Source organism: Felis catus, chromosome F2 (assembly GCF_018350175.1).
Source record: "Felis catus isolate Fca126 chromosome F2, F.catus_Fca126_mat1.0, whole genome shotgun sequence".
NCBI classification, from domain to species: Eukaryota; Metazoa; Chordata; class Mammalia; order Carnivora; family Felidae; genus Felis; species Felis catus.
In genome coordinates, this window is record NC_058385.1 from 22,711,662 (window position 1) to 22,737,600 (window position 25,939).

Below are 25,939 nucleotides of genomic sequence, written 5' to 3' on the forward strand. Positions count from 1 at the left end.
CGATTTGTCCTTGGTATAGATGGCACACATGACTGGTATTAGCAAAAGGTGGTGGTTTAGAAAGAGAATCATCACACGTAAGAGGTGAAGGGGACTGTGGAGGGGCGCCTGGGTGGCTCAGTCGGTTGAGCGTCCGGCTTTGGCTCAGCTCATGACCTCGCAGTTTGTGGGTTTGAGCCCCGCATCAGGCTCAGTGCTGACAGCTCGGAGCCTGGAGCCTGCTTCAAGTTCTGTGTCTCCCTCTCTCTCTGTTCCTCTCCTGATCATGCTCTGTCTCTCTCTCTCTCTCTCTCTCTCTCTCTCTCTCTCTTTCTCTCTGTGTCAAAAATAAATAAACATTTAAAAAAATTTTTTAAAAAGAAAGAAAGGGACCATGGAGATGACCTAGTGCATATCTCCAAGGGAGTCGGCCAATATCGCACAGATAATTGTTTGGAATTTCTGCATTTCCCCTTCATTTGCCATGTGCAGACCTAAGTCTGCTTGGTAGAGCTGAGATACACAGCCAGCTCTGGAGTCCAGTTGTTGGAGGCGACAGGAGTTCAACATCTAACTTGTGCGTGGTTAGGATAAAAGAAGTAATGCCTAAGTGCCATAAGGGTTTGCTATACTAAAAAATATCCATGTTTAGAAGTGTATCCTGTAGCTTAGACCAAAATGCCACATTTATTATATTTATTTTGTTTAAACACTACAATAAAACAATAAGCTCGCATTTATTTGGCTTATTGCACCACACATCATCTTTGGTATATATTGAATAATTTATCTAAAGCGCTGTCTTTCTGGGAGAACTCCAAGCTTCACAAGATATTTAAAATAACCATTTCTCTAAACTGAGAGCAAATGGATTTTGACAGATTAAATTTGAACATGAGACAGAAAATAATGCGCTTCAGTACCTATGGTTTCTTTAATATGAATATGGGGTTGCTAAGAGCTTGAGTGTTTGGTATTTTTAGTCATTCTTTTCCTTCAAGAATGTACTCCAAATCACATTGGGCATGTGCTGAATTTACAGGTATAAAGGGCAGCCGTGTTTGTTAAGTTGCCATCATCTGGCCTATAGACCGTATTAGGACTCTACAGTGTTTCATTAGTTCCTCAAGTTAGCTACTGAAGTCAAATGAATTACAGTCAAAATGTGATTGTGGAGCCAAGGAAAACTGAAGGTCCACCCTGGACCATCCAATTTTGCCCTTTGTCCAAAAGGTTGGAAGATAATGGAATGGCTTCATTTGTAATTCTACTCTTCTCCTTGATCTTTGAAGTGACAGTCATTAGTAAGATGCATCCAAAATGGGCAGGTGAACAGATAAGATATAGAAAACCTAGAATATGGATTAATGTAAGAATGATGGCAGCAACCCCAGTACTTAAAATGCCCACTTAATACAATATACTTACTAAATAACAGTGTGACCACCTAGAAAATACAGAGGGGCTGGTTACTTATGGTAAGAGCATAAGAATGGATGGGACCTGGCCAGTGCTCCCTAAGGAATCTTGTAGTGACAGAATTTTGTTAGTGCCGCCCCGCCATTGGCCTCTGCGGGTGGAAATTTGAGGTGAGCATTCCCAACTTGCCCTTAATAAACCCTCTGAACCCATTATCCATGGGTTTATCTAAACCTTCTAGGAGGATGTCTAACTTTAGCCTCCACAATCTCTTAGAATAGGATGAATAGAACCTTTTTTCTACTGCGATTCATTGATCCACATTTTTAAAGGAAATTCTGAAGGATACTCAAGTCAAAAGTACTTACTTTAGTTTTGTTTAAGAAAAAGATTTAAAACACTAAGAGTAAAATACTGTTCTTTAAGTTAAGGAAACATACATCTTTATTCAATATCCGTAACACACTCTTACATATGTTATACTGTGGTTTTACTTGAGAGAGATTTGAGGAGAAAGATGGAAGCTGGAAGAACAGGAACAAAAAAAACAATGAAAGGTATAAAGGAGGCATAAAAGGAGAATGGGTAAGGAGAGTAACCCAGAAGTAGAGAAACTGACAAGGATAAAGAGAAGAAAATGGAGGGAGAAAGATGAACAAGAGAAGACTCTTGTTTAGAAGTCCTGATGTCAGAGACAAACTAATTTTTTCATGATCTCAGGTTTACTGCGCTGTAGGGTCTCAAGCTGCTTAATCATCATCCTTTGAAATATTTCCTTGATGCTGAATCTTTAAATGGTCACTGTCAGGATATTTTTCTTGGAGCTGCACATAGTAACTGAGACCAGTGACAGCTCCCAAGACCATTGACAAAAGTCAGATGAAACCAAGCAAGCCAGACCTAATCTAGGTAAGAGAGGCTTCCTATATCACCAAGAATTGTGTGTCCCAGATGCACCATCTTTACAAACCAAAAAAGTGCTTCCTCCTGTTGCTCTCAAACTTTCGTCTTCATTCTCGTCCTTATAAATCTAGAACACCAGTTTACGGTAAAGAAGTCCCTACTTGGGCTGCCTCTATTGTGCATGGTTCCACAATTTCCCACATACCTGTTCTTGGCCTTTGTCTTCCCAGAAAGATGCTACCAAGTTCCCCTATTCATTTCAGCCTCTAATAATATGGGTACCTTTCATTTGTTTAGCAATATTTGTGTGTCATGCAATTTTCACAACCACCATGTAACAGCTAGGACTGCTGTCTTCATTCTACTGCTGTCTTTCATTCTAAAATTTATGAGATTTTCATTCTATGACTGCTGTCTTTCATTCTAAAATTTATGAGATTTTCCTTGACTAAATTAAGCTAGCTCTAATCTTCCTTTCCCACATGATGCTGGCCAGAAGTCCACACCTCCCAGGATGAAGGCTGTACTGACTTGGTTCTGCCATCAGTGCTTACCGCATAAATGGTATCTGTTGTACAAGAAGCATTGTTGTACTGAGTGCCATAGTATCTCTCCATGTGTAGGTCTGCATTCGTGGTTTTAGTTGTAGACCAAAGCTTCTAGAAACCACAAATTCTGTCTAGCCTATTGTGCCTCTCAGGCAATTTCACTTAAAGAAACACAAACCGGGTGGTTGAGAGAGAAAAATAACCAAAAACTAAGAGAGGAGAGATTGCTCCCCAAAACGATTCCAAAGGGTGGTTACTGACACAGGTGTGCCTCGGAGCAATGGCAGGGGTGAGGGAATGGACTTTTTTCAAATTTCTTAGGCCCTAGAATTTAAATGTTTACTGTGTTGGGCTTCTAAGTGAACTCATAAAAAGTGAAAGTGTTTGCATTGGTTAGGGAATTTTAGGTTGTAAAATTCCCTTCTTGCAATATCTTGGAACAATCCAGATCATTTAAAGAACGGGGAACCCATATGTCTCCCAGCTGCCTAAGCAACTAAGAGGATTTGCTAACTTGGACTTCCTTCTCTTTTCCAGATCTTGGCCATCGTGTCTATCCTGTTCATCGTACTCTCCACCATTGCTCTGTCTCTCAACACTCTTCCAGAGCTGCAGGAAATGGATGAATTTGGACAACCCAACGACAACCCCCAATTAGCACACGTGGAGGCTGTGTGTATTGCTTGGTTTACCATGGAGTACCTTTTACGCTTCCTGTCCTCACCAAATAAGTGGAAGTTCTTTAAAGGCCCACTAAATGTCATTGATTTGCTGGCCATCTTGCCATATTATGTCACCATCTTCCTCACGGAGTCCAACAAGAGTGTGCTGCAGTTCCAGAACGTGAGGCGCGTGGTTCAGATCTTCCGGATCATGCGCATTCTCAGAATCCTGAAACTCGCCAGACATTCCACAGGCCTGCAGTCTCTGGGGTTCACCCTCAGACGGAGTTACAACGAATTGGGCTTGTTGATATTATTTTTGGCCATGGGGATAATGATATTTTCCAGCCTGGTGTTTTTTGCTGAGAAAGATGAAGATGCTACCAAGTTCACCAGTATCCCGGCATCGTTTTGGTGGGCCACCATCACCATGACCACCGTAGGCTATGGTGACATTTACCCGAAGACATTATTGGGGAAAATCGTGGGAGGCCTCTGCTGTATTGCCGGGGTCCTGGTTATTGCCCTTCCCATCCCAATCATCGTGAACAATTTTTCTGAATTTTACAAGGAGCAAAAACGCCAGGAGAAGGCGATTAAAAGGAGAGAGGCTCTTGAGCGGGCCAAGAGGAATGGCAGCATCGTTTCTATGAACTTAAAAGATGCCTTTGCCCGAAGCATGGAACTGATAGACGTGGCCGTGGAGAAGGCAGGAGAGTCGGCCAACACGAAGGACTCGGCTGATGATAATCACCTCTCTCCAAGCCGGTGGAAGTGGGCCAGGAAAGCTCTGTCGGAAACAAGCTCCAACAAATCTTTCGAGAATAAGTACCAGGAGGTTAGCCAGAAAGACTCCCACGAGCAGCTGAACAACACTTCTTCCTCCAGCCCCCAGCATCTGAGTGCCCAGAAACTGGAGATGCTGTACAACGAAATCACCAAGACCCAGCCTCACTCTCACCCGAACCCAGACTGCCAAGAACAGCCCGAGAGGCCGTCTGGGTACGAAGAAGAGATAGAAATGGAAGAAGTGGTCTGCCCGCAGGAGCAGCTGGCTGTGGCACAGACCGAGGTCATTGTGGACATGAAGAGCACCTCCAGTATAGACAGCTTCACTAGCTGTGCCACCGACTTCACAGAGACGGAGAGGTCACCCCTGCCACCACTGTCCGCCTCTCACTTGCAGATGAAGTTCCCGCCCGACCTCACAGGAACAGAAGAGCACCAAAGAGCCAGGGGGCCTCCATTTCTCACACTAACCAGAGAGAAAGGGCCTGTGGCCAGGGATGCCACCCTGGAATATGCTCCAGTCGACATAACTGTGAGCCTGGATGCCAGCGCTTCCCAAAGCGGGCTCCACGGCCCTTTGCAGTCTGACAGTACCTCCGAGAGCCCTAAGAGTTCGCTGAAAGGCAGCAACCCGCTAAAAGCCAGATCCCTCAAAGTGAACTTTAAGGAAAACAGAGGCAGTGCCCCACAGACCCCGCCCAGCACTGCCAGGCCACTGCCGGTCACCGCGGCTGACTTTTCCCTCACCACCCCGCAGCTCATCAGCACCATCCTCTTAGAAGAGACCCCCTCCCAGGGAGACAGACCCTTGCTGGGCACCGAGGTTTCGGCACATTGTCAGGGACCTTCCAAAGGGCTGACCCCTCGGTTTCCCAAGCAGAAACTCTTTCCTTTCTCGTCGAGAGAGAGGAGGAGCTTCACGGAAATAGACACTGGCGAAGACGATGACTTCTTAGAGCTCCAGGGGCCAAGACGGGACATGCAGGCCGACCCCAGCCCAAACTGCTGTGCAGATAAACCTAGTGATGGAAGAGACCCTTTAAGAGAAGAGGCCTGTGTGGGCTCTTCCTCCCCCCAGGACACAAGTCACAACTGTAGGCAAGACATTTACCATGCTGTGGCTGAAGTAAAAAAGGACAATAGTCAAGAAGGGTGCAAGATGGAAAACCACTTGTTTGCCCCAGAAATTCATTCCAACCCAGGAGACACAGGTTATTGTCCCACACGTGAAACCAGCATGTGACTAGTTACAAAAGCAATAAAAAAAAAAAAAAACTTGTTTCTTAAAAATGAGGTAATAATGCCCATGAACTAAAAAAATGGGAAGCCCCCCCAAAAAAGTGCATAAAATGTTATTTTTGCATGGCATGAACAGTTTAGTTTAAGTACTGTTTAAATAAAGAGTCAAGACTGCATTTTGTAACAAACACAAAATGACTGAGGAACGGTGAACAAATAAAGAGAGCTCTATTAGGAACCAGTATTCTGCAATGTCTGACATTTTTGATCCTTTCATTTCAAATTGTAGACAGATTTTCAACTTTTTGCTTTTCTGTTACAATGAATTTTAGAATTTGCACATGAAAGGATGAAATGTCACTGCATGTATTCATAATTATGAGGATCAAGGTGCTTTGAGCTTGCAAAATGCCTAACTTTGTAAATAATGGGACCTGGGATGCAAAATTGTCAAGAACATACGGAAACAAGTTTCTGAGACACAGGTACTTCCTTCACAGCTACTGCCCCGAGGGGCTGTACAGACTTCTTGTTGCGAAATTGCAACCTCTTCTTAAACCATCTCACATATCTTGCTTTGGGTCATAAAGCTCTTATAAGTACATTTGTTTAAAGGAATACAGTATTTTTATTGTGACATAATTCATAGGGTGCATTTTTCTTTTGTGCTTCTGCTTACTCGTGGCATTTGTGGTTCTATTTATAAATCATGAAAATAGGCAAGATTTAATGACCAGATATCAACAAATTTGAAATTTAAGCTTGAAATTTTTCCAATTATATATCCTGCCACAGCCTAAAAACCTGAAAATATTTCAAAGGCTATCCAACTAAACTTTTTTTTTTTTTAATGTCACTCCACATTTGGAAATCACTTTTTCTTTTTTTTCTTTTTTCAGTTGTATGTTGGCCATCTAAAGATGATTGTATTTTCCACTTGTATCCAACATCAACTGTTCTGTCTAAAGAACTAAAGACAGAATGCAGATATGCCAAAATGGCAATTCCAAACGTGGTTTTTGATGAACTAAAAGCAAAGCTGTTTAAGTGAGACTGCCACCGCTCTCACAGATAGACAGCTATCTATGGCCTGGCAACAGGTCACCCAGTATTTCCCAGTGGGGAGAGGGACGGCTGCCGCCTGGGGAGGGCCCCAGGTGCCATAGCACCTGCCAGTAAGTGCAGCAACTGGAAACACCCTCATGTTTCCAACGTCCCCAAGCATCATCAGGATCACCGTTATTGAAAGCCACTTCCAGCATTTTCCACTGAAAACACTGAAATCCAGAGGACTTAAAACACTTGCTGGTGGTTACCCTGCTGGTGACGTCTGTACTAAGAACCCAGGCCGTTTGAATGCATTTTGCTTCGCAGGAAATTAAGGCTCTGATTCCAGATCTGCAACTACCAGATGTGTGATGCTGGACAAGCCTTGTAAACCTCTAAATCTCAGTTTTACACCAGTGAAACCCAGACAAAACTATTTCTAGGCTCCCTTAAGACTCCAAATTAATATGATTCTTTGGTTTCTCAGGAACGTCCAAGTTTTGCCTCAGCATAATGCATTTTGTATGTATGTGTGTGCATTGTGTGTGTGCGTGTGTATGTATGTGTGTGTGTGGTTATGGAAAGAGTTGGGAAAATTCTGGACCAAATGTAAAGCACAACTTTTATTTAAAGAAAAAATGCTAAATTTTATTCTGTTTTTCAAATTATGATAAAAACACTGGAAAAGACCACCCACATGTTTAGATCATCAGGCTTTAAGGAGTAACATTCATTAGCAGAATCTGGTCATTATATCTCAGATAAGAAAACAAGTTAGATGCTTAGTTGAGATCCAAGCATCCCTACTGCTAAAAAACAATTTTAAATATTTCTTTTTCACTGTGCTTAGAATTTCTTAAGGTTTTCATGTTTGTCTCAAAACACAACCTGTCGGGTTTGTGGTCATTAACTATTGATATTTACATTATTCATACTTATTTCAGTGTCTAAAGCAAAATGTTGATCTGTTTTTGTAAATCTAGAGTGTTTGAATTTTCTACCTAGAGTTTTTTAAGTCAGTTACGTCTGCTGTTAGAAGAGCAAATAAGTTATGAAAAGCATTTTCTTTACATAGTCTCATGAATTATTTTTTAATGTATGTTATTGAGCTAAATTTTTTTTAATTTATCTGTATGCACAGGTGGATTTGTCTTATTGCCCCGATGGTTCACAAATGCCCACTTTCATGTGTCCATTAGGCTTTCTACTGAGACCCTTGCTCCAGAATGCTTAATGTTAGAAACCTTGCCTAGATAAGGAATCCTAAACATTGCACCCTGGAAGCATTTTCCCTAAAAAGTTTTTTCCCTTTAATATATTTTTTAGTTTCAAAGAGTTTTCAAGAACATCTTATGGAAAGCTTGGCCTTCACTTCTTCTTAGCCCTTCTGAGCCTAAAAGTCTTCAGTTAGGAAAGAAAAAAATGCTCCTCTAAAAAACAAAAACAAAACAAAACAAAAACCTGACTTTGTTGTTTCATAGGGAGGCAGTTTGGGAACTAAGGGATCCCAGAATGCACTTCTGCAGCACTTGCTAAACCTTTTCAAAGAACGGCACCTGACGCAGAGAATGAACGTGTGTATGCCTGAGATGGTCTGCAAATATGCCAAGCACAGAATTCTTTCAAAGTCTTATTTTTACATTAAAAATCCATGTAAATGCTGCATTTTACTCCATATGTTTCAATATAAAAGAAATGATGTTTTATATTGCTTATCAACTAGTAAAACTGATACTCTTATAACTTCCTATACCTCTTTTGTACCCCCCTGGAAAATATATCCCTAGTTTAAGCACTGCATGGATGACAAGGACATAGATTGGCTCCTTGAGGACCCTGGGAAGTTTCTGCTGCTAGGAAAGTGTCATCATTGGTAGCTAGCTCAGTGACCAAGGACAAACTTCAGTGAGTAGAGACTATTTGAATGAATGAAAAAAGAACACAATCTCAAGAACGGTTAACTTGATTCTTCTAGCTATCTTAACAACCAGTGAAAATTGCCACAAGATCACCTTAGCTCAAAAACTGAGATCAATCATAAAAGTATAGAAATGGGAACATGGATAAATGTCTCGGGTTGGATCGCAAATACAAGAGTGGCATAATTGAGTGAGTCCCTGGAGTTGACCTAAATGGTCTCTAAATATTTCCACTAGAAATTTCTCCACTCTGGCAAAACCAACTGCTTTGAAGCCAGCATTCAGATCAAACATTATCCTGATATGACTAGATCTGGTTACAAGGAGAATTTATGCCAAATGTCTGTTCCCATTAATTTCTTGTCAAAACAGTCTCACTCTCATGTAGACACAAGCTGGGGAAAGCCAACAATTCAACTATTTTCACTTGGAATTTGAATATCAAAAAAAAAAAAGCCTTATATATGTAGAGTACCTTCTAGTTAATTTCTTGTTGAACTTAATCCTCACGACAGTCTTCTGAATTAGCTATCATTTATCAATAAAGGACCAGAGAAGTTATGCATTTTGCTCACGTTGACACAGGTCACTGGTGAATAGTAGAACGTGGCCTCATCCATGTCGTCTGGCATCAAGTTCAGCATTCCAACATACGATAGTATATTTCATTATGGTTTTTCCTATTAATATCTGAAATTATGTAAAAACAAACAAAAACAAAAACAAAAAAAACCTAGAAGTGCATTTACAGTCCTGCAGTTTGCTTAAAGCAGCAGTGGGTCATGCCAAATGGTAATGACTAGAGATAAGTGATATTGACTGTCTTTAGCACATACGTTTGACAAATTTAGAATTCTCGCTTTAAGAGCCACACGCCTGGGTTAAAGAAAAGAATCCATAGCTCATGATGTAACATGACATACTTATTAGGCAGAGGGCTCAAGGAAGCCACTTGATTTTCTGAACAAAAACAAGTAGAATTTTAGAACTGCCTCTAGCCTAAGTTCAAATATTTTGTCTACTTGAATTTGTTATTTCATTGTTCGTTCATTCGGCAGATACTAGGTGAGCACCCCAATATTACTAAATACTAGGTATTACACCCGTGAATACTAGGTGAGCACCCCTGTATTCCATAGAAGGTACTGTGCTTGGTGGTAAAGTACAACCCTTAACTTCACGGAGCTAACTGCCTGGCCTCATTTACAACCAGGCTGAGGATCATTTGGGTCACTGAAAAATGTCTCTTTCTGAACATGGAAAAAAAATCACTCAATTATTAAACCAGGGAAGCATATGACCAGAAAAAGTGAAATACTTTTCCAACAAACTGTTTTCCTAAGAAACAGACAAGATGGTATGAATGTAAATCTGATACGTAATTATCTTTGAATCACAATTTAAATTACACGTGAGACAAATTGTTAACCTGATTGAGTGAGGTTGCTATCCGTATTGTCTGATAAATAGAAAAATAATTTTTAATCGGATATATTGCTTGTCAAAATAGCTAATGGTCTAACACTAATAACTAGAGCAAGATTTAATACCAGTGAAAAGTCTATAACACATTTTATATTTTAATAGTTTGATGATGGTTATGCGGTTAAAAACAACCATTTTAAAGGTTTTTCTTAATTCCCATTAACTATAGGCAACATTTTAGCAATGTATCACTATTCTCTGTTTAGCCCTCTAAGTTTCTAAATGCAGGATATTTAAAATTCAATTATATAGCTTGACTCAAAGGATTTATTCACGAGGTCCATGTAAATTTGAAAATACATTGGGTATCTTTCCATTGTAATTGTCCTCACCCAAACAGAACTAAGAAAAGAAAAAAAAAGAAAAAGAAGATTCTATAATATCCAAGTAAAAAGTGGACACATTCAAAGTCCCTGCCCTGATAGGAAAGAGGGAAGGCCCCAACTCTAAAACCATGGTTCTATATTACTGAAGTTAGTTCTTACTATAATAGAATGCCACCCTGCATTATAATGCTATTGATTTCAATAATTGATTCTTTTACGTGCCTTTTTTAAAAACAGCCTGAGTTAGTTGCATAAGTCCTATTTACCATTACCATTAATGTATAATCTCTTCATTATTAAGTCTCAAAAGGTTTTAATCTATAAATACACATATAAAGGGAAGTGGGGGAGATTCTCTTAGTAATAAGACAGCTCAAGGTCAGCAAAGGATACAAGTACCAAAAAAAGGAAGAAAGGTAAAGAAATGTGTGAGTAAATTAAAGAGGTTTTTTAAACATAGAAATTTATATTAGGTACATGTATGTACTTTCATAAAATTTAGACTTACTATTGACATGAAATTCACAATTGAGACCATAATTCCAATTTTAATCTCTGTCCTGAAGAATTTGTTTCTTATGATTTAACAGATACTTCCAGATTGCTGTGATAAAATATTTAATTCAACTAACATTTATGCTCTACCATGTGCCAGAAATTAATTTATGCACAGTTTATCCCTCAATTTTACAGTCTACTAGAGATTTCTATTTAAAAAGATTATATTCCCAAGCGAAATCCAATTCCACAGGGAGGGCTGGAAATAGTATGCTTGAGTTTATAGTCTGAAAATTCCTATAATCTATTTTTATGCTCCCTCAGAATCAAATGATTTCATTCCCCAGTCTAGAATCTGAATGACCACCACATACACTCTCTAAACATACATGCTTAAAATTAGAGCTAGCTGTCTGAAATCTGGTGACGGTGTATTTCAATGTAGATATTGCCCTCTTCCACCAAAGGAAACACTATTCTAGCAAAAATGATGTTGAAAATCATTTTTATACTCACATAACTGTTTCATTTGATTTTTTAAAAATCTTAGCCTATATGCTGTGCCAGAAGCCATCACAACCTGCTGATCTGGTGAAAACGTAATGCCGATCTGAGCAAGTAGTTTATCTCCCATCCACTATGGGCAGTGCTGGCAAACGATATGCCTAAATCGTTCTTCTTTTAGTTATTTTTGTTTCATCTTAACCTAAAAATATTTTGAGGTGGCATACCAACCAATAAAAATCTACTTTCAAAATTGAGATTCAGGGAAACAGACACAGAATAGTGAAAAGAGTCCAGAGGCAAACACACAAATTCAGAAAAGAGGTCATGGGCTGCCCTCTGCTTTTTATTCTTCATGTTGAGCACCTCCTAGTGGTCAATCTGAGAGAAAGTGGAATTCTCTATTTGCCTAGAAAAGAAATGGTACTGAGAATTTGAAAGAAAATTTTCTATCATTTTACAACTTCCATTACATATGCATATAGCCAAAATCAAAACTACATCCTAGACATTTTTGGAGACCTGTTTTTCAGTGGTCATTTCTCAGTTTTTCTTTTTCCAAAATATCTGATAAAACTCTTGCTACTTTCTGCAAAGCGCTTTCAGAATATTTCTACCTGCCGCCTTCAAATCAAAATAGAATCACAAGTTTCGCTCAATATTTAGCAGAGCCCCAGTGTGGACTCTGGCTGCACAGTAAATGCTACTTTGACCTTTCCACTATGAGTGGGAAGCTAGAGAGAATGTGAAAGAGTGATTCTTTTTTTTTTTTTTTCTTTAAGAATCATGAACCTGTGAAGACAAAGCCACTGGGTTGATTAACGCCAAAGCCCACAGTCTCCATTTTCCACTGTCTGAAGATTACGAATAGAACCCAAACTGCCCCTGAATTTACCCTGGTGAAAAAAATAGATGGTTTCTAAACTCCCAAGAGACATCTGTGGGTGCTGGCCAGAAATTCTGTTACAGCCAGATTTCTGCCATCTTTAAACCAAGAGGCTTCTAACATTCTTATTTATAGCATATGGGTTAGGCTGATTTTAACCTGCAAATACATCATAATGTTTAACTGAAGTCAGGAGGATTTTTAGAAAGAAAACACATATATAGCAAGTATACGTACTGGGGCTCATTAGGTTAAGCGTCCGACTTATTGATTTTGGCTCTGGTCATGATCTCAGGGTAGTGAGATCAAGCTGACAGCGTGGACCCTGCTTGGGATTCTCTCTCTCTCTCTCTCTCTCTCTCTCTCTCTCTCTCCCCCTCCACCCCCAATTAAAAAAAAGAATTGGCAGAATTTTCCTATTTAGTTCAAGACCAAAGAAAGGAAAAAAAAGAAAACCTATAATTTACAACACATTCAGGTTTGTCGTACAATAGCCACATTTCAAATTTATGCAATTTTAAAGAGGTATTATATTAAACTATTAAAAATTCAACAGTGAGTGTAGAGAAAAGGTTTATAAGCAAACATAAGGTACCATTAGCACACTGAAGCATTTTTAATAATCTTTCATTTGACTGTTTAAAGACTATATCTCGCTCTTAGCACCTTGTTTTCAATCCGAAAGCTTTTCTGTTTTATATCGTTGCTTGAGTGTTTGCTTGCTTGCTTTGTTTTGTTTGAAGAAGTGAGGGTAAGTGGAAAAACGTGTTCAAATGGGAAGTTACTGGACAACTTATTAACATCACCTACTGTGCCCGGGGTTACAACGGAAACCATTTATAGAAGGGACTTGACCTCACTCCCTTCTACTTTCCTCTCAAGTTTCACGATCCTGTTTTGGAAACAGATTCTTTTGATCAAACTCAGATCCTGCTCATCCAGGTTTTCAATTTCACTCTTGTCTGTAGTGCCCACCAGTAATCCTTCCCTAGGGTCTGCCTGATTATGGTACTTCAGGTATCAAGTCAAGGGCAGGACCAATTGAGCCATTAGCAATAGCAACTTGAAGCCCATAGCAAAGAGTAACAGGAAGCTGTCCAGTGGTTAGAGAAGCCTAAGGACAAAGGAAGTGTCAACACAGGGTGATGATACAGTTTGACCAACAAAGCAATGACACTATATATTTCTCTCCCTATTAACAAAAGAATCATTTTTAAAGCCTCTAGTAAGTTCTTGAACTTCAAAGGTAAATAACTAGGTTGATGAGAAAAGTGGTGTCTAAGCCACTGATTTGTTACCAGGTATCATCCTAAATGCACATTCCACTAAATTTCCGTGTGCAACCAATTAATGTGTCTGTTTTTAGGGCAGTATCCAAAAAGGAAAATACCAATATAACCCTGTTTTCTTTTCAATGGTAACAAACATTTCAATCAGGGAAAACGGATATTATTCTGGTAGTTTTTATATGCTTCTTGGCCAAAATTGTAATAGTAATTTATAGAACTTCAGCAAAAGATATTAGGGGTGAAGAAAAGGCCATCTTGAAATAATGTACTTTGCTGTACTTCCAATTAGAAATAATTCAGATTTGGATTAAGATTTCTTTTTAAGTTCTTTGTATAAAAATATCTTTAGGTGGTCATTTGAAATTAATATTTCCCATTTTACTATGAGTTTCTTAAAAAAGGCTACTATAAATTAAACTAGATAGTATATAGTTAACCACCTACCACAAACCTGACAGGAGGTATTTGTTTTCTTTTTTGAAACTATTCCAAAAGAAATCATTCAACTTGCATTTGTGTGCTAATTATTTAGTCTTCTAAAATTTTTCTGTGGCTTTCTAAACAGTCAAAATCTTAAATGTGTGTGAGTATAAATATAGATTTTCACTCAAAATGTGTGTGAGTATAAATGTAGATTTCCACTCCCTGTTACCTTAAAATAGAGAATATTTTATTTGCTAAATTACATACATATGTATCCTACTTGTTTATGTATATATATATATATGTATGTGTGTGTATATACATATATGTATATATGTATGTATATATATGTATGTATATATGTATGTATGTGTGTATATGTATATACACACATACATACATATATACATACATATATACATATATGTATATACACACACACATACATATATATATATGTATCTCCACCTCATGTGGCTTTAAAAAGAAATTGACATTATTTGGACAAATAACATGCTATGAAAACTTAGGTAATGCATTCTTTTTTTTACTTAACAGCTTTACATTTTTAATGTTTAATAGAAAAATGTCAATTTCTCCTAAAGAAAAATCAGCTGCCTACAATTATAAGACTTTAGCTTTATCTATCTGAAGATTCTTTTACACTCTCCTTATTACCAAAAAATTAAACACACTTATTCATGTAAATATTCAACATACTCTTGCATCTTTATGCTTTAAATATTTGTAAACATATATATATATGTATATATGTGTATATATATATATATAGTAATTCATAACCAAATTTGGTTCTAGATTTACCATAATTGACTATTTGCCAGAATAAACTATAAAATGAGAATAAAAGCTTTCAGTGTTAAAAAGAATTCTTTATTAAATTTTGTTTTCATATTCTAAAGGATAGATTATCATTAGGTTTTACCAGAGACTTTTTGTTTTGCCTTTTTGTTAATGTTAAAATTTTACTGATGAAGAAAGGTAACAGAGGAGGAGGTTCATTTTCTATTTCATTTTATTTAAAATGCCATGTCACAAAAAATTTACGTAGAACCCAGATTTCCTACAAGGAGCTTCAGAGCTGAGTCATGACCAGGGACTATATATGATGCAGCCCGCTGCAAAGTCTTTACACTAAGTGCAACGACTCCAAGCAAATTAGAGGGAATCGGAGGGTGCAGCTATCTCCAAAATTAGAGACAGACTGACTTGGGGAAGACCTTCCACTGAATCTGCAAAGGAATTTCCAAGATACACTAAAATCTCACCTTCAGATATCCAGTATCCATCACTGGTAAACTGAAAATCGTGTTTTTACTTTAATGGGGGTTTTGTTTTGTTTTGCCTAGTAATTTTATGAAAGCTTTAGTATAATATATTCCTTAGTTTGGGGTTTCAACCAACTTCAGATGCTTAGAAAAATAATTCGTGTTCTAAAGCAGAATTGCACGACAGCTTAGGTCTTACTATTTAGTTATAGCCTAACGAATACTGTGTTCCTACCTGTTCTCGCAAAAACTAAAGATCCTAGCTTATTTAAATAGTATTCAGGTAAAGCACTATGCCATCCGACCAGCTCACTAAATGTATTTATTACCTGTCTCTACATAGCTTATGTAAAAGCTCGATGTTGACTGTCCATTGTCTGCCGCATTTAAAAGCTGCCAGAGTGATTGTCTCATCTAATTATGTCAACACACTGTGTTACAGTGTCCTGTACATAGGCCACAGAACAAAAGTGACTATAAACTGCTTACTCAACACCTAGCCCAAAAAAGGGCTGAGGCAGTACAGTAATGCCGTTAGTTAAAATGGCCCACTGAATCATTTCCATCTGTGCATTTTTTACCATAAATACTGAAGTAGTATTTTTTAACTGTCTTTTCAGGCTTGTAAAACAAATCTCTATATCACATCTACATAGTCTAAATATGTCGAATAATTCAGTTTAAAAAGCGTTGCCTACTAACTAAAGAAAAATAGCTACCAATTTTCCTATTTAGTTGCTTAAATCGTTTTCCATTGCCATTGTAGAACTGCCTTAAATGGTTTCTTTCACCACTATTATGTGCAAAACAAAAGGAGGATATTGTAGTGCATTCTCACCTGTCTTACATTAGCTGTTTTCACTAGTCCAAGGGTAGACATTCCTCAGGAGTGACCCATGTAGCGCTGTCCAGTAGTCAAGAGGATAACGTTATTTTCACTTCGGTCTCCAAAAACTAAAGTTGGAAATCTACAAAATTAACATACATAGATTTTCAAAGGCCACATCTTGGGAGGTGGGAGTGAAGAGGAAGGAAGAAGAAGAGAAGGGAGAGGGAGAAGAGAGAAAAAAAGAAAAGCTAATAGAAAAACGCAAACCTGCAGCTGAGTTAAATGGGGGGAAACTAAAGTTCACAGTGTATATTTTTTGAAAAGTTGATTGACTTTTGGGAAGGCTGTATGTATTTGTACATGTGTGCATGTGAATATGAGTGTGTTTAGAATCAGGAGGGAGAGCCTGTATCATCCATTGCTTTTTTGGTTAAATAGAGTCATATATTAGTAAAAAAACAACTATGTCTAACTCCCAAATTCATTCATTCAATGTTTAATGTTAGAATTATAATCTTATTGTTAAACTCAGGACAACTCTGTGAAGATTTACAAAGTAAGTGTATGAAACCTTATGGCAAAACTACAAAGCTATCAGTAATTAATGCACATAAAAAGCCTTGCTGGGAAAAATCATGGGTGATTTCCCTACAAAACAGGTTGACATGCAACCTATTCTTTTTTGTTTCTCAAGTTGTAGAGATTTTAATAGTTTCTATTAAGTCCTTAACATCTCCCAAATTAAAAAGACTGAAAATTATTTTTAAAGCCTAAGGAATATAGAGTAACAGACATTACAAGTTAAATGAATAGTTCCTACAATTGCTGTGTACATTAAGTAATACAATTTCATATTTCCATGTTATTACACATGGATTAGATTTATAGGTACAGTCGCATGAAGCATCATTCACTTTTATCAACTTCAATGTTTTAGAGGGTTTTCATACTACTCTATGAATGCTCTGAATGCTGCAGAGAAAAAGAAGCACAATCAGTATTTTATGTTCGAAGATTTCTCAGTTGGGTTATCCTGTCCTGCCCACACACATAATAGCATTAGCATTTCATCTTATACTATGTTGAAATACTTTTAATACAAACTCTCGATAAAAGCTAAAGCTTACGCATAAGTGGTAAGTCTCGTCTAGTGTCATTCACTGCATCAACATGCTTTATTTCATCATATTTGCACACAAAGTGTTTTGATTTCAGTTTTGTGAAGAGATACGATTTAGCATACGCGTGTTTGTTCAGCTGTCCATCCTGCACCATTAATACAATGCCTTTCTCTCCCATTTAATGGTGTTTGTATCAATGTCCCCATATCTGCTGCATTTTAACTCCATAAAAAGAAAATGTGATTTTGTATTAGTAGTTTTGCTGATCAATTCAGTATTTCTGCACCAATCAGCATACTTATATGCATGTAGTAGTCTGTACAATTGTTCAACATCAAAATACTTGTTTACTTTATGTCAAAATGTCTATAAAATTGCTGGCATTGTTCTCCATTTCAGTCTGGTAGAATAAGCAAGATAGAAAATAAATGTGTAAATGAATCATCTGTGTCATTTCACTTCTCTGCATGAAGTCACTTCGCATTAAGCATGACGCACACACCCGCCACCCAACAATCCATGGTTTCTTGACACCTCATTACTGACTGTTGAGGCAGGTAGCTTTTGGATAGAACCGCTCAGCCTGGGGGAAAAAAAAAAGTTGGATCCCTTACTCTCCTTTTCAAATGAACCCTCTCAGATAGCCTACAGATGTATGTCACTTGGTTTATATTTTTTAAAAATTCAGTGCAAAGCATCTTGCTGAAACCCGGGTAAGCTCATCAAAGATTTTGGAGGCAGTCTCCCAACTGCCATTCCTGAAACCAATTCAGGACAGCCCTTGTTGGGTAAATCAAGTCTTAACTCCTGCGCCCAAGGTCAGCTGCATCCATACGCGACCTGTGCAGTTGCTCAGGGTACAGACACATTGAACGGCCCTCACTTAATTTAATGCCCTGCTTTTGCCATCTTGATATTCTTAGTAACTTTTGAGCCAGGGACCCTGTATTTTCATATTGTATTAGGCCCCACAAGTTAGATACCCAGCCCTGCCTGACCAGTGAAGCAAACTACCGATTGAGTCAGGCTCTCCAAAGCAAAAGGTTAGCGGATAGTGAGAAGAGAGGCTTATTTAACAAACTCTTATATTGCACTTACTATGCACCAAGACCTATACATATATTTGCTTATTTAATCCTGACAATAACATCCACCATTTGACAAAGGAGGAAACTGAGGCACAGAGAAGTTAAGTAGCTTGCCCAAGGTCACAGCTAGTAAACCCAAAAGTTTGAGTCAGGCATCTGGCTAGTTTGGACACCTGACTGTCTAGGCCAGTGCTGGTTCCTTGCTTTGCTATGCTGCCTTCCCATCAAAGGAAATTTCCTTACTTTGTTAGAGCACTAGGGATGTGTCTTAAAGACCTTTGTTGAATAGTCTAAAAGCTTCAAGGATGATACCTTCCAAGAAATTCCAACTCTCCACAGCAACATTTTCCTGCTCTTCATGCCAAGGGCACTTGCCTGAGTTAAATTAATGAGATGATTATAAATATTGAGTAAAGTATTGCCAGTATATTTGTGGCCCAACACAGATGTGACTACAGAGTGCCCAGACTCTCGATGCCCAACTCCTGTACTGGTGACAGAGGGGAAAGGAGTGACGAGAAGAATGGGCTGACCTTGGTCTTGATGACGCTTTTCTCCATTCACTCCCTCTGCTTCCCTAGCTCAGGTGCCACCACACATCTTCCTGAAAGCAAGAGGGCCCCATCTGGCTGTCATTTCACTCAAAAGAGGAGGAAGCACACATAAAGGATGCAATCTGTATGGACATAAGAGGTGATGTAGAGAAACTCAGTGCAGGATTCTAAACATGAGACAAGGAGAAATGTGCTCACTGCTCATCAGTCTACAAGAGCCCTTCTGGCTCTGGGCTAATGCTCAAGATCCAAAACCATTGAGGAGGACAGAGGGATCCTCAAAAGTCTGCTGTATTCACACTCTCCAGGCTTAAAGGTCCCACCCAGGAGCAGCTGGGTCAGTCAAAACGTCCATAGGATTCTCTGGTCACCCCAGAGGGTCAGCAGCCCCTAGGGCAATGGCAATCTAGCCACAGGAGGAAATGTAAATCTTTTCCCACATAAGCTTCTCCATTCTATCCCCCACAGTCCGTTTCCAGAATCCTCCTTTTCAGAAACTTCAAGAGACACAGAGAGAGAAACAATGGGGAGCTGTCAGGGGAAGAGTCACATTCCCAGAATTCCATCTAACCTAAGACAAATGGAATAAAAGCAGCACTCGGCTCCTCCCCCTGTTGACCGAGGTGAATACAAAATTCTTGCTCCTTTGATACGGTCTCTTCTTTCTGCTCCAGTCTACCCCATTCACCCTCCTCAGCCCTAGAAACACAAATCCTACAATGCATAGATTGGGCCACAAAAAGATGGAGGTGGAAGGGGAATAATATCATAGAATCTATGCTAAGAGAACTAAAAAGGATTTCCTTGCTCCCTTTTCACCTTTTCTCATCTCCGACCTCCTCGTGTAAGCAGACGGGTTTAACTGGTTTAACTCAGGCAGCTTTGGAAGAACAGAGAGAGTCCTGGATCCCAAACAGTCCTTACCCCAGCCCCATGGTTTGCATTCCTCAACCCTGATGACTCTTCTGGTTGTCTTCTGAGAGCGAAAGATGATAAAGCCCCCTAGCAAGAACTTTAGAGGCTGATTTGCAAACTGGTCAGCAACTCTGATCAGGGCAAAATTTTGCGTGGAAGCCTCTGATTCCATTAGCCGAAACACTGTGACACCTCACAAGGCTGTCAACTTTATCATTCCTCACATGCACACAAAACCAGTGTGATGCCGGGAAGCATCACCACAGAGCATGAAATATCAGAACTCAACACAATGCTCAAGGTTGTAATGAGACACAGTCTAATTCTGGACTCTACAACTCACAAATAGCCTGGATGAACTTAAAGCACCTTCAGAGGAGAGGCACAATGACCCCTGTGTCCAAATAAAAGAGAATGCAAAAGATGAAAGAGAAGGTTGGCCTGAGAAACAGCAATAAGTTCAAGGTCAAATTTTTTAAAGTTATAAATCATACTGAAAGACAGGAATAATACTCATTTATAACGTAAATATTTTGTCGAGTGGTTTTCATAATAGTCAACACTTAACTATTCAATTCATATTGTGTCTTTTTATGCTCGGCACTGTGCTAAGTCCTAAAGACCCAAAACTAATAAGTTGGGGTCCCGGCCTGCCAAGAGCCTGCGGTCATCATCATGGGGATGACAAACAGCTGGCACCAGTGTCACCATTCCTTCTATGCCCTCTGCCATCCCCTGTGTCAACCATTAATCATGCATTCCTTCCCCTGAGCCAGGAGGCAGCCTCGGGATACGACACCACCAGGCAATCAGAGCAGCTAATCCCCAAATCACCTGACGTTCCTTTATCACCAAAGACCCTGAGGATAATCATGATAATTATTATTATGGCATTAAGAGAACCCATTATGTTCCAGACCCCATTCTAACCATTTTATACCCACCACCTTCTTCAATCTCATTTCTCTGAAATGGTTGGTTCACAGAAATTTTATGTGGTCGTCATTGAAGACTCATTTAAAGAAAATGGGATAAACTCCAGTATGAGGAAATTAGATGTCCTTCAGACAAATTTTCCACAAGTGATGGATGTTTCACATTAGCAATAACGAGAAAGCTGGTGAGTCCTCTTTCCAGGATGTCTTCAGAATTAGGATAGATTCTCACCCAGCTGTAATGAGAAGTGCAAACCTGTCTGAATGAAGAAGGACAAACCAGATGACCTTTCAGTGTTCTTTTCATTTCCGAGATTCTACAATTTGTGGTGCTCCAGAATCAAATTTATTTTTTACTAAAGTCTGTGGTAAATTGTATTCGTTAAATTGTCTCCACATCCACTTAGCACAGATGACAAATTAGCGAAGGGGGGAGGCAAGCAATTTGCAAAAACATATTTTTAAACCTCTATTAATCACATATCTACATCTTATGCTGAAGCACACATCCTGTTTAAAGAATTACTCTCAAAAATATCTCAAAGGACACACAAGACATGATGCAAAGGTAAAGTCCTAGGAACCCAAGCAAATGAATCACTATAACTTGTATGAATAAATTAATTTGTGCTAAAATGTCTTCTTTTAGGATGGATGTAATTTCATAAACATTTATTCCTTGTAGAAACAGATTCTGAACTACACTCACAACTAGCCTGGATGAACTTAAAGCACCTTCAGAGGAGAGTCACAATGAACAGAGACTTAAAAAACAGTGACTTAAAAAACAAAAGCAGTAACATTAGATAACATTTTTCTATTTTAAGAATTCAGAGTTTTCACTAACTCTAATACAGGAAAACATAATTTGTTGCATCTGACTTTAGCAAGAAATTGTTTTGTGATGCTTCAGAGTAGAAGTCATTTCCCAAAGAAGTTAGAGCTTTAAATAAGAAAATCCCATTCCATTTCTCCCCTTTAAATAAGGCCATCCCAACACTACATGCTATTACATAGAACCATCTGACTTTATCCATTCTTAAACCCTTGTCTATAGTGTGAAGTCCTATCTATTAGGCTCTTGGTTCCCGACCCCACCCTCCCCGCAGAGTAAAGTTGACATAGATCTTCCCAAATAAATTTAAATTCCAGTTTCCACTGAATAACTTAGGGAAAGAACAAATCGCATGCCAGCTGAAATGGAGAGAAGAAAAGGGACACAGGAGAAAGGAGAAGCTGGAGGAGCAATTTATAAACTTCAAGATCATTGTCAAGTCAAGAAATACGGCACAAGAAAACATGCGAAGGCTTCTTTCTCTTCATGGAGAAAATTGTTTTTATGTCTTCCTTTTTTAGTTCCACACCGCATTTTGGAAAAATCAGAGGGAAAGAGAGAGTCTAGCGTATCATGAGTCCTGACTACTGCAGCCCTTTAGAGACTTAACTCAGCCCGCAGCCAAATGCCAGCCTCGTCAAATGAATGCTTCCACTTTAAGGGCGCAGACCTTTCTGTGGCCTCGTGTGTGGTGGTCACATCACAAGGTGCAGTTTCAAAAAGGGCTGCAGGACCCGGAGATTCAAGAAGGGCACATACATCACACAAGGAGCTGAGCCACTGTTGAAAACAGAATCATTCGTCACTACTCAACTCTGGACATCTAACCATGATGTTCTTTCTGTATCACATCTCCCTGATCTACCTTCTTCATACCTTGTCTTACTCTGAAATGTTCTCATCCATTTATTTATTTGTTATTTATTATTCCCACTCCCACCACCCCTCCCCAACGAGGGTGAACATTTCCTGTAGGCAGAGGCGAGTGTACCTGCTTGTCTTGATAGTGCACCTGGAAAGTGCTCCGGAAATATATATCGAATGAAACAGTGACTTTATCCAAAGAGAAAAATGAGCGTGGAAAGAAAAGAAAGAAAAGCTGATACCCCAGAAAGATGAGAGCAGGAATGGACATAAGGAAGTCACAGTAATTGGCTCAGAAACAAACAGTATTAATGTGGATGGGAGCCAGGACATCCTTTTTTAAGGAGGGACCTGAAAAGGCTGATGTCTTCAATGAGCCCTGCCAAACTGGGCTCCTTGTATTATCATCGATTAAAAAAAAAAAAAAAAAAAAGGGGAAAAGTAGAATAAATACTAAGACAAAATGCAAGCAGAGCACAGTGGTGCTACAGGGGATATAGAAATTAGATGTGGAGATCTCAGAGGGCTTCTTTAGCAAGATACGTGCTAAAGAGTTTTTGAGAAGCCAAGAAAGTGCCCAGTTTGAGGGACACCATGAATAAGGAGATGGAAGTCCCCAGTCTGTTCCACATACAACAAAAACCTCCCAGAGTGGACTGGGGCTATAGGTATAGGACCTTGAAAGTCATGCTAAGGAATGTCACCTTTACTTAACAGGGAGTGAAGATTCCTTCAAGAGGAGAATAACATGATCTGTTGTGAAGCAAATAAGGCATTCAAGCAAAGGGCAGGTGGGGGGCGGTGGACCTGAGAGGGGAAAGCAGTTATAAGCAGTTGTTATTAGGTAAAGAATATGCTACTGTTCTTTTGTGCCTAATCTTACATAATTATTGTAATAAGCATATAAGTGGGAAAAGTGCTACTGCTACCCCCACTTTATAGAATGGAAACTGAGGTTTAGAAACTGAATTTTGGCAGCAGGAATATTCTTTTAGTGATTGCGATGAGAGGGGGATGGGCAAAATGGGTGAAGGGGAGTAGGAAGTACAAGCTCACGGTTATGGAATGAGTAAGTCACGGGGATAAGAGGCACAGCATAGGGACTACAATCAATGGCACTGGAATAACGCTGTATGGGGACAGATGGTAGCTGCACTGAGCTCAACATATACAGAAACTGAATCACTATGCTGTACGCCTGAAAGTAATGTAACATTGTGTGCCAAGTATAGCTCAATAAAAATAAACGACTAGAGGCGCCTGGGTAGCTCAGTTGGTGAAGTGTCCAATTCTTGATCTCGGCACAGGTCATGATCTCATGGTTCATGAAATCTAGCCCCAAGTCGGGCTCTGCACTGACAGCAGGAAGCCTGCTTGGGATTCTCTCTCTCCCTCTCTCTCTGTTCCTCCCCTGCGCGTGCACACGCATGTCTGCACACTCATTCTCTTTCTCTCAAAATAAATAAACTGTTTAAAAATGAGTAAATGCGTGAATGAATTAACTAATTAAAATAAAAGATATTATAGCCCCCCCCCAAAAAACAATTAGATGAGAAATGAGAGTCTGAACTAGGACCCAACAAGATCCAAAAGGAACAAAAAGAACGAATGGTATTTTAGAGAATTGCATTTTACATGCATTGTCCACTATTGTTTGTATTTGGAGATTTTGTCTTAAAACAAAAAAAAAAAAAAAAGAAAAGCTCACAATAGCTTCAGTGATAAAAGGAACCTGTTGGCTCAGAATGTGAAGATTCCAGTGCTAGTAATAACCTCAATTGTGACCTATTCAGCGTCTCAAGCTGTGAGACCAAGCATCCAGATGTTCCCTTTGTCTACCATTGCTGGAGTCAACTTCAGCCACAGTCACTTCACAGGACTCTGGAAGTTAGTAGTCGATCCCAGTCAGCTTTAAGAATTTTCTTGGAAACCTGCATCTCGGGGCGCCCGGGTGGCTCAGGCAGCTGAACGTCCAACTCTTGATTTCACCTCAGGTCATGATCTCACAGTTCATGAGTTCGAACCCCACATCAGGCTCTGTGCTGACAAAGCTTGCTTGGAATTCTTTCTCCCCTCTCCCTCCTCTCTCTCTCTGCCCCTCCTACTCTCTTTCTCTCTGTGTCTCTCAAACTAAATAAACTTGTTTAAAAACTTAAAAAAAAAAAAAAGGAAATCTGCATCTCTACCTCATTTCAGATACTTTGGTCATATCAGGCTTTCATAAGACCATGCTTTTAGTCTCCTTGTTAAGGCCATTTCGTCCTGATGAAAGGACCTTTCAGAAGTCTTAACAAAAGCTATGATGGCTATATCTCTGATTTGGTTATGGCCCTGTGGTGAAGCTTTGTAAGACTTTATTTTTTTTTTAATATATATTTTTGAGAGACAGAATGTGAGCAGGGGAGGTATGTACAACTAATACAATCATATGGCTTTTTGGATTTGTCTTTATGATAAAAATATAGTCAAGATATGCATTAAAGGAAACGGGAAAAATTCAATAGCTACTTGATAACTAAAAAAAATATATAGCTACCTGATCATTAATAAGAGAGCTTCAGGGATGGCATTTCATTCACTGACCTCACTGACCTTCATATTTCTACTTACTTACCAGAACTTGTAAGTGTGACTTTATTATTATTATTATTATTATTATTATTATTATTATTTTAATGTTTATTAATTTTTGAGAGAGAAAGAGAGACAGAGCACAAGCAGGGGAAGGAAAGAGAGAGAGAGGCAGACACAGAATCTGAAGCAGGCTCCGGGCTCTGAGTTGTCAGCACAGAGCCTGAAGCAGGGCTCAAACTCACAAACCACCAAATTATGACCTGAGCAGAAGTCAGACCCTTAACTGACTGAGCCACCCAGGTGCCCCTATTCTAACTCAAAGGATTGAAGTGCCCCTTTCTAACTCAAAGGATTTCTAAACTTTATCTATTACTACTTGGAGATTTTTTTTTTAATTCCATTTCTTAAGCTTACATATTTCAGAATTTCTGGTTCCTCCACAGTCCCTCTCAATTCTGCTTGCAAACTAGCCGGTTCATTTCTGAGCTCATCTATTTTTTGTAGCACCTTATCAAATGTAACTGTTACAACCAGTTCTTGGCCTCAACATTCCACCTTGAAACCTTGTGATGAGGGAGTGTGGGGTAAGCTGAGGGCAAAATACAAGCTAACAACACCTGCCCCTCCTGCCCAGGGGAATATGTGTGATATTCCTCAGACACTCCTGGCTACCCATGAACAGAGGAAAGGGGTTTACATGCTTGCCATGCTGCCTCAATAATGACTTTGCTACGGGCAAAAGGAAATCTTAGCCTGACATTATCCCAACCTCCAGTATCCTGTAAGTCTACTTCCTTTATCCCAACTGCCCCAAGATATATTCTGGCAATCATACTCCAAGCTTATAAGCCCCCCAATATACATCTAAAGGATCTCATGACTGAGGTTTTATTAAATGGTAATAAATGGTGTTTTCCTAGCAACACCTAGCCCCTCAAGGTCCTGAAAATCTTGCTTCCAAAATACCTTAGATACTTACTCTATCCCTGACCCCCTGCCAACCTGAGGGTATATAATGA

At 39.2% G+C, this 25,939-nt stretch overlaps 1 protein-coding gene and 1 long non-coding RNA gene across 6 annotated transcripts in view; one reads left to right on the forward strand and one right to left on the reverse strand.

Annotated features, from left to right (window-relative positions):
- Positions 1 to 5,791, forward strand: part of KCNB2 (potassium voltage-gated channel subfamily B member 2) — a 623,843-nt gene extending 618,052 nt beyond the window's left edge. For both annotated transcript variants that reach the window (XM_045049575.1, XM_011291354.4), the window contains one exon: positions 3,387 to 5,791. In XM_045049575.1, the coding sequence (XP_044905510.1) occupies positions 3,387 to 5,543 (2,157 nt within the window). In that variant the 3' untranslated portion in view covers positions 5,544 to 5,791. The remainder of the gene's footprint in view (positions 1 to 3,386) is intronic.
- Positions 1 to 25,939, reverse strand: part of LOC109496037 — a 102,222-nt gene that overhangs the window by 36,269 nt on the left and 40,014 nt on the right. For 2 of the 4 annotated variants that reach the window (XR_006592202.1, XR_006592205.1), the window contains exon 3: positions 16,044 to 16,173. This is a non-coding gene — a long non-coding RNA (uncharacterized LOC109496037). Of the gene's footprint in view, positions 1 to 5,898; positions 9,196 to 16,043; positions 16,174 to 18,776; positions 18,920 to 25,939 lie in introns of those variants that run through there. The other 2 variants (XR_006592203.1, XR_006592204.1) reach the window with 2 other exon arrangements.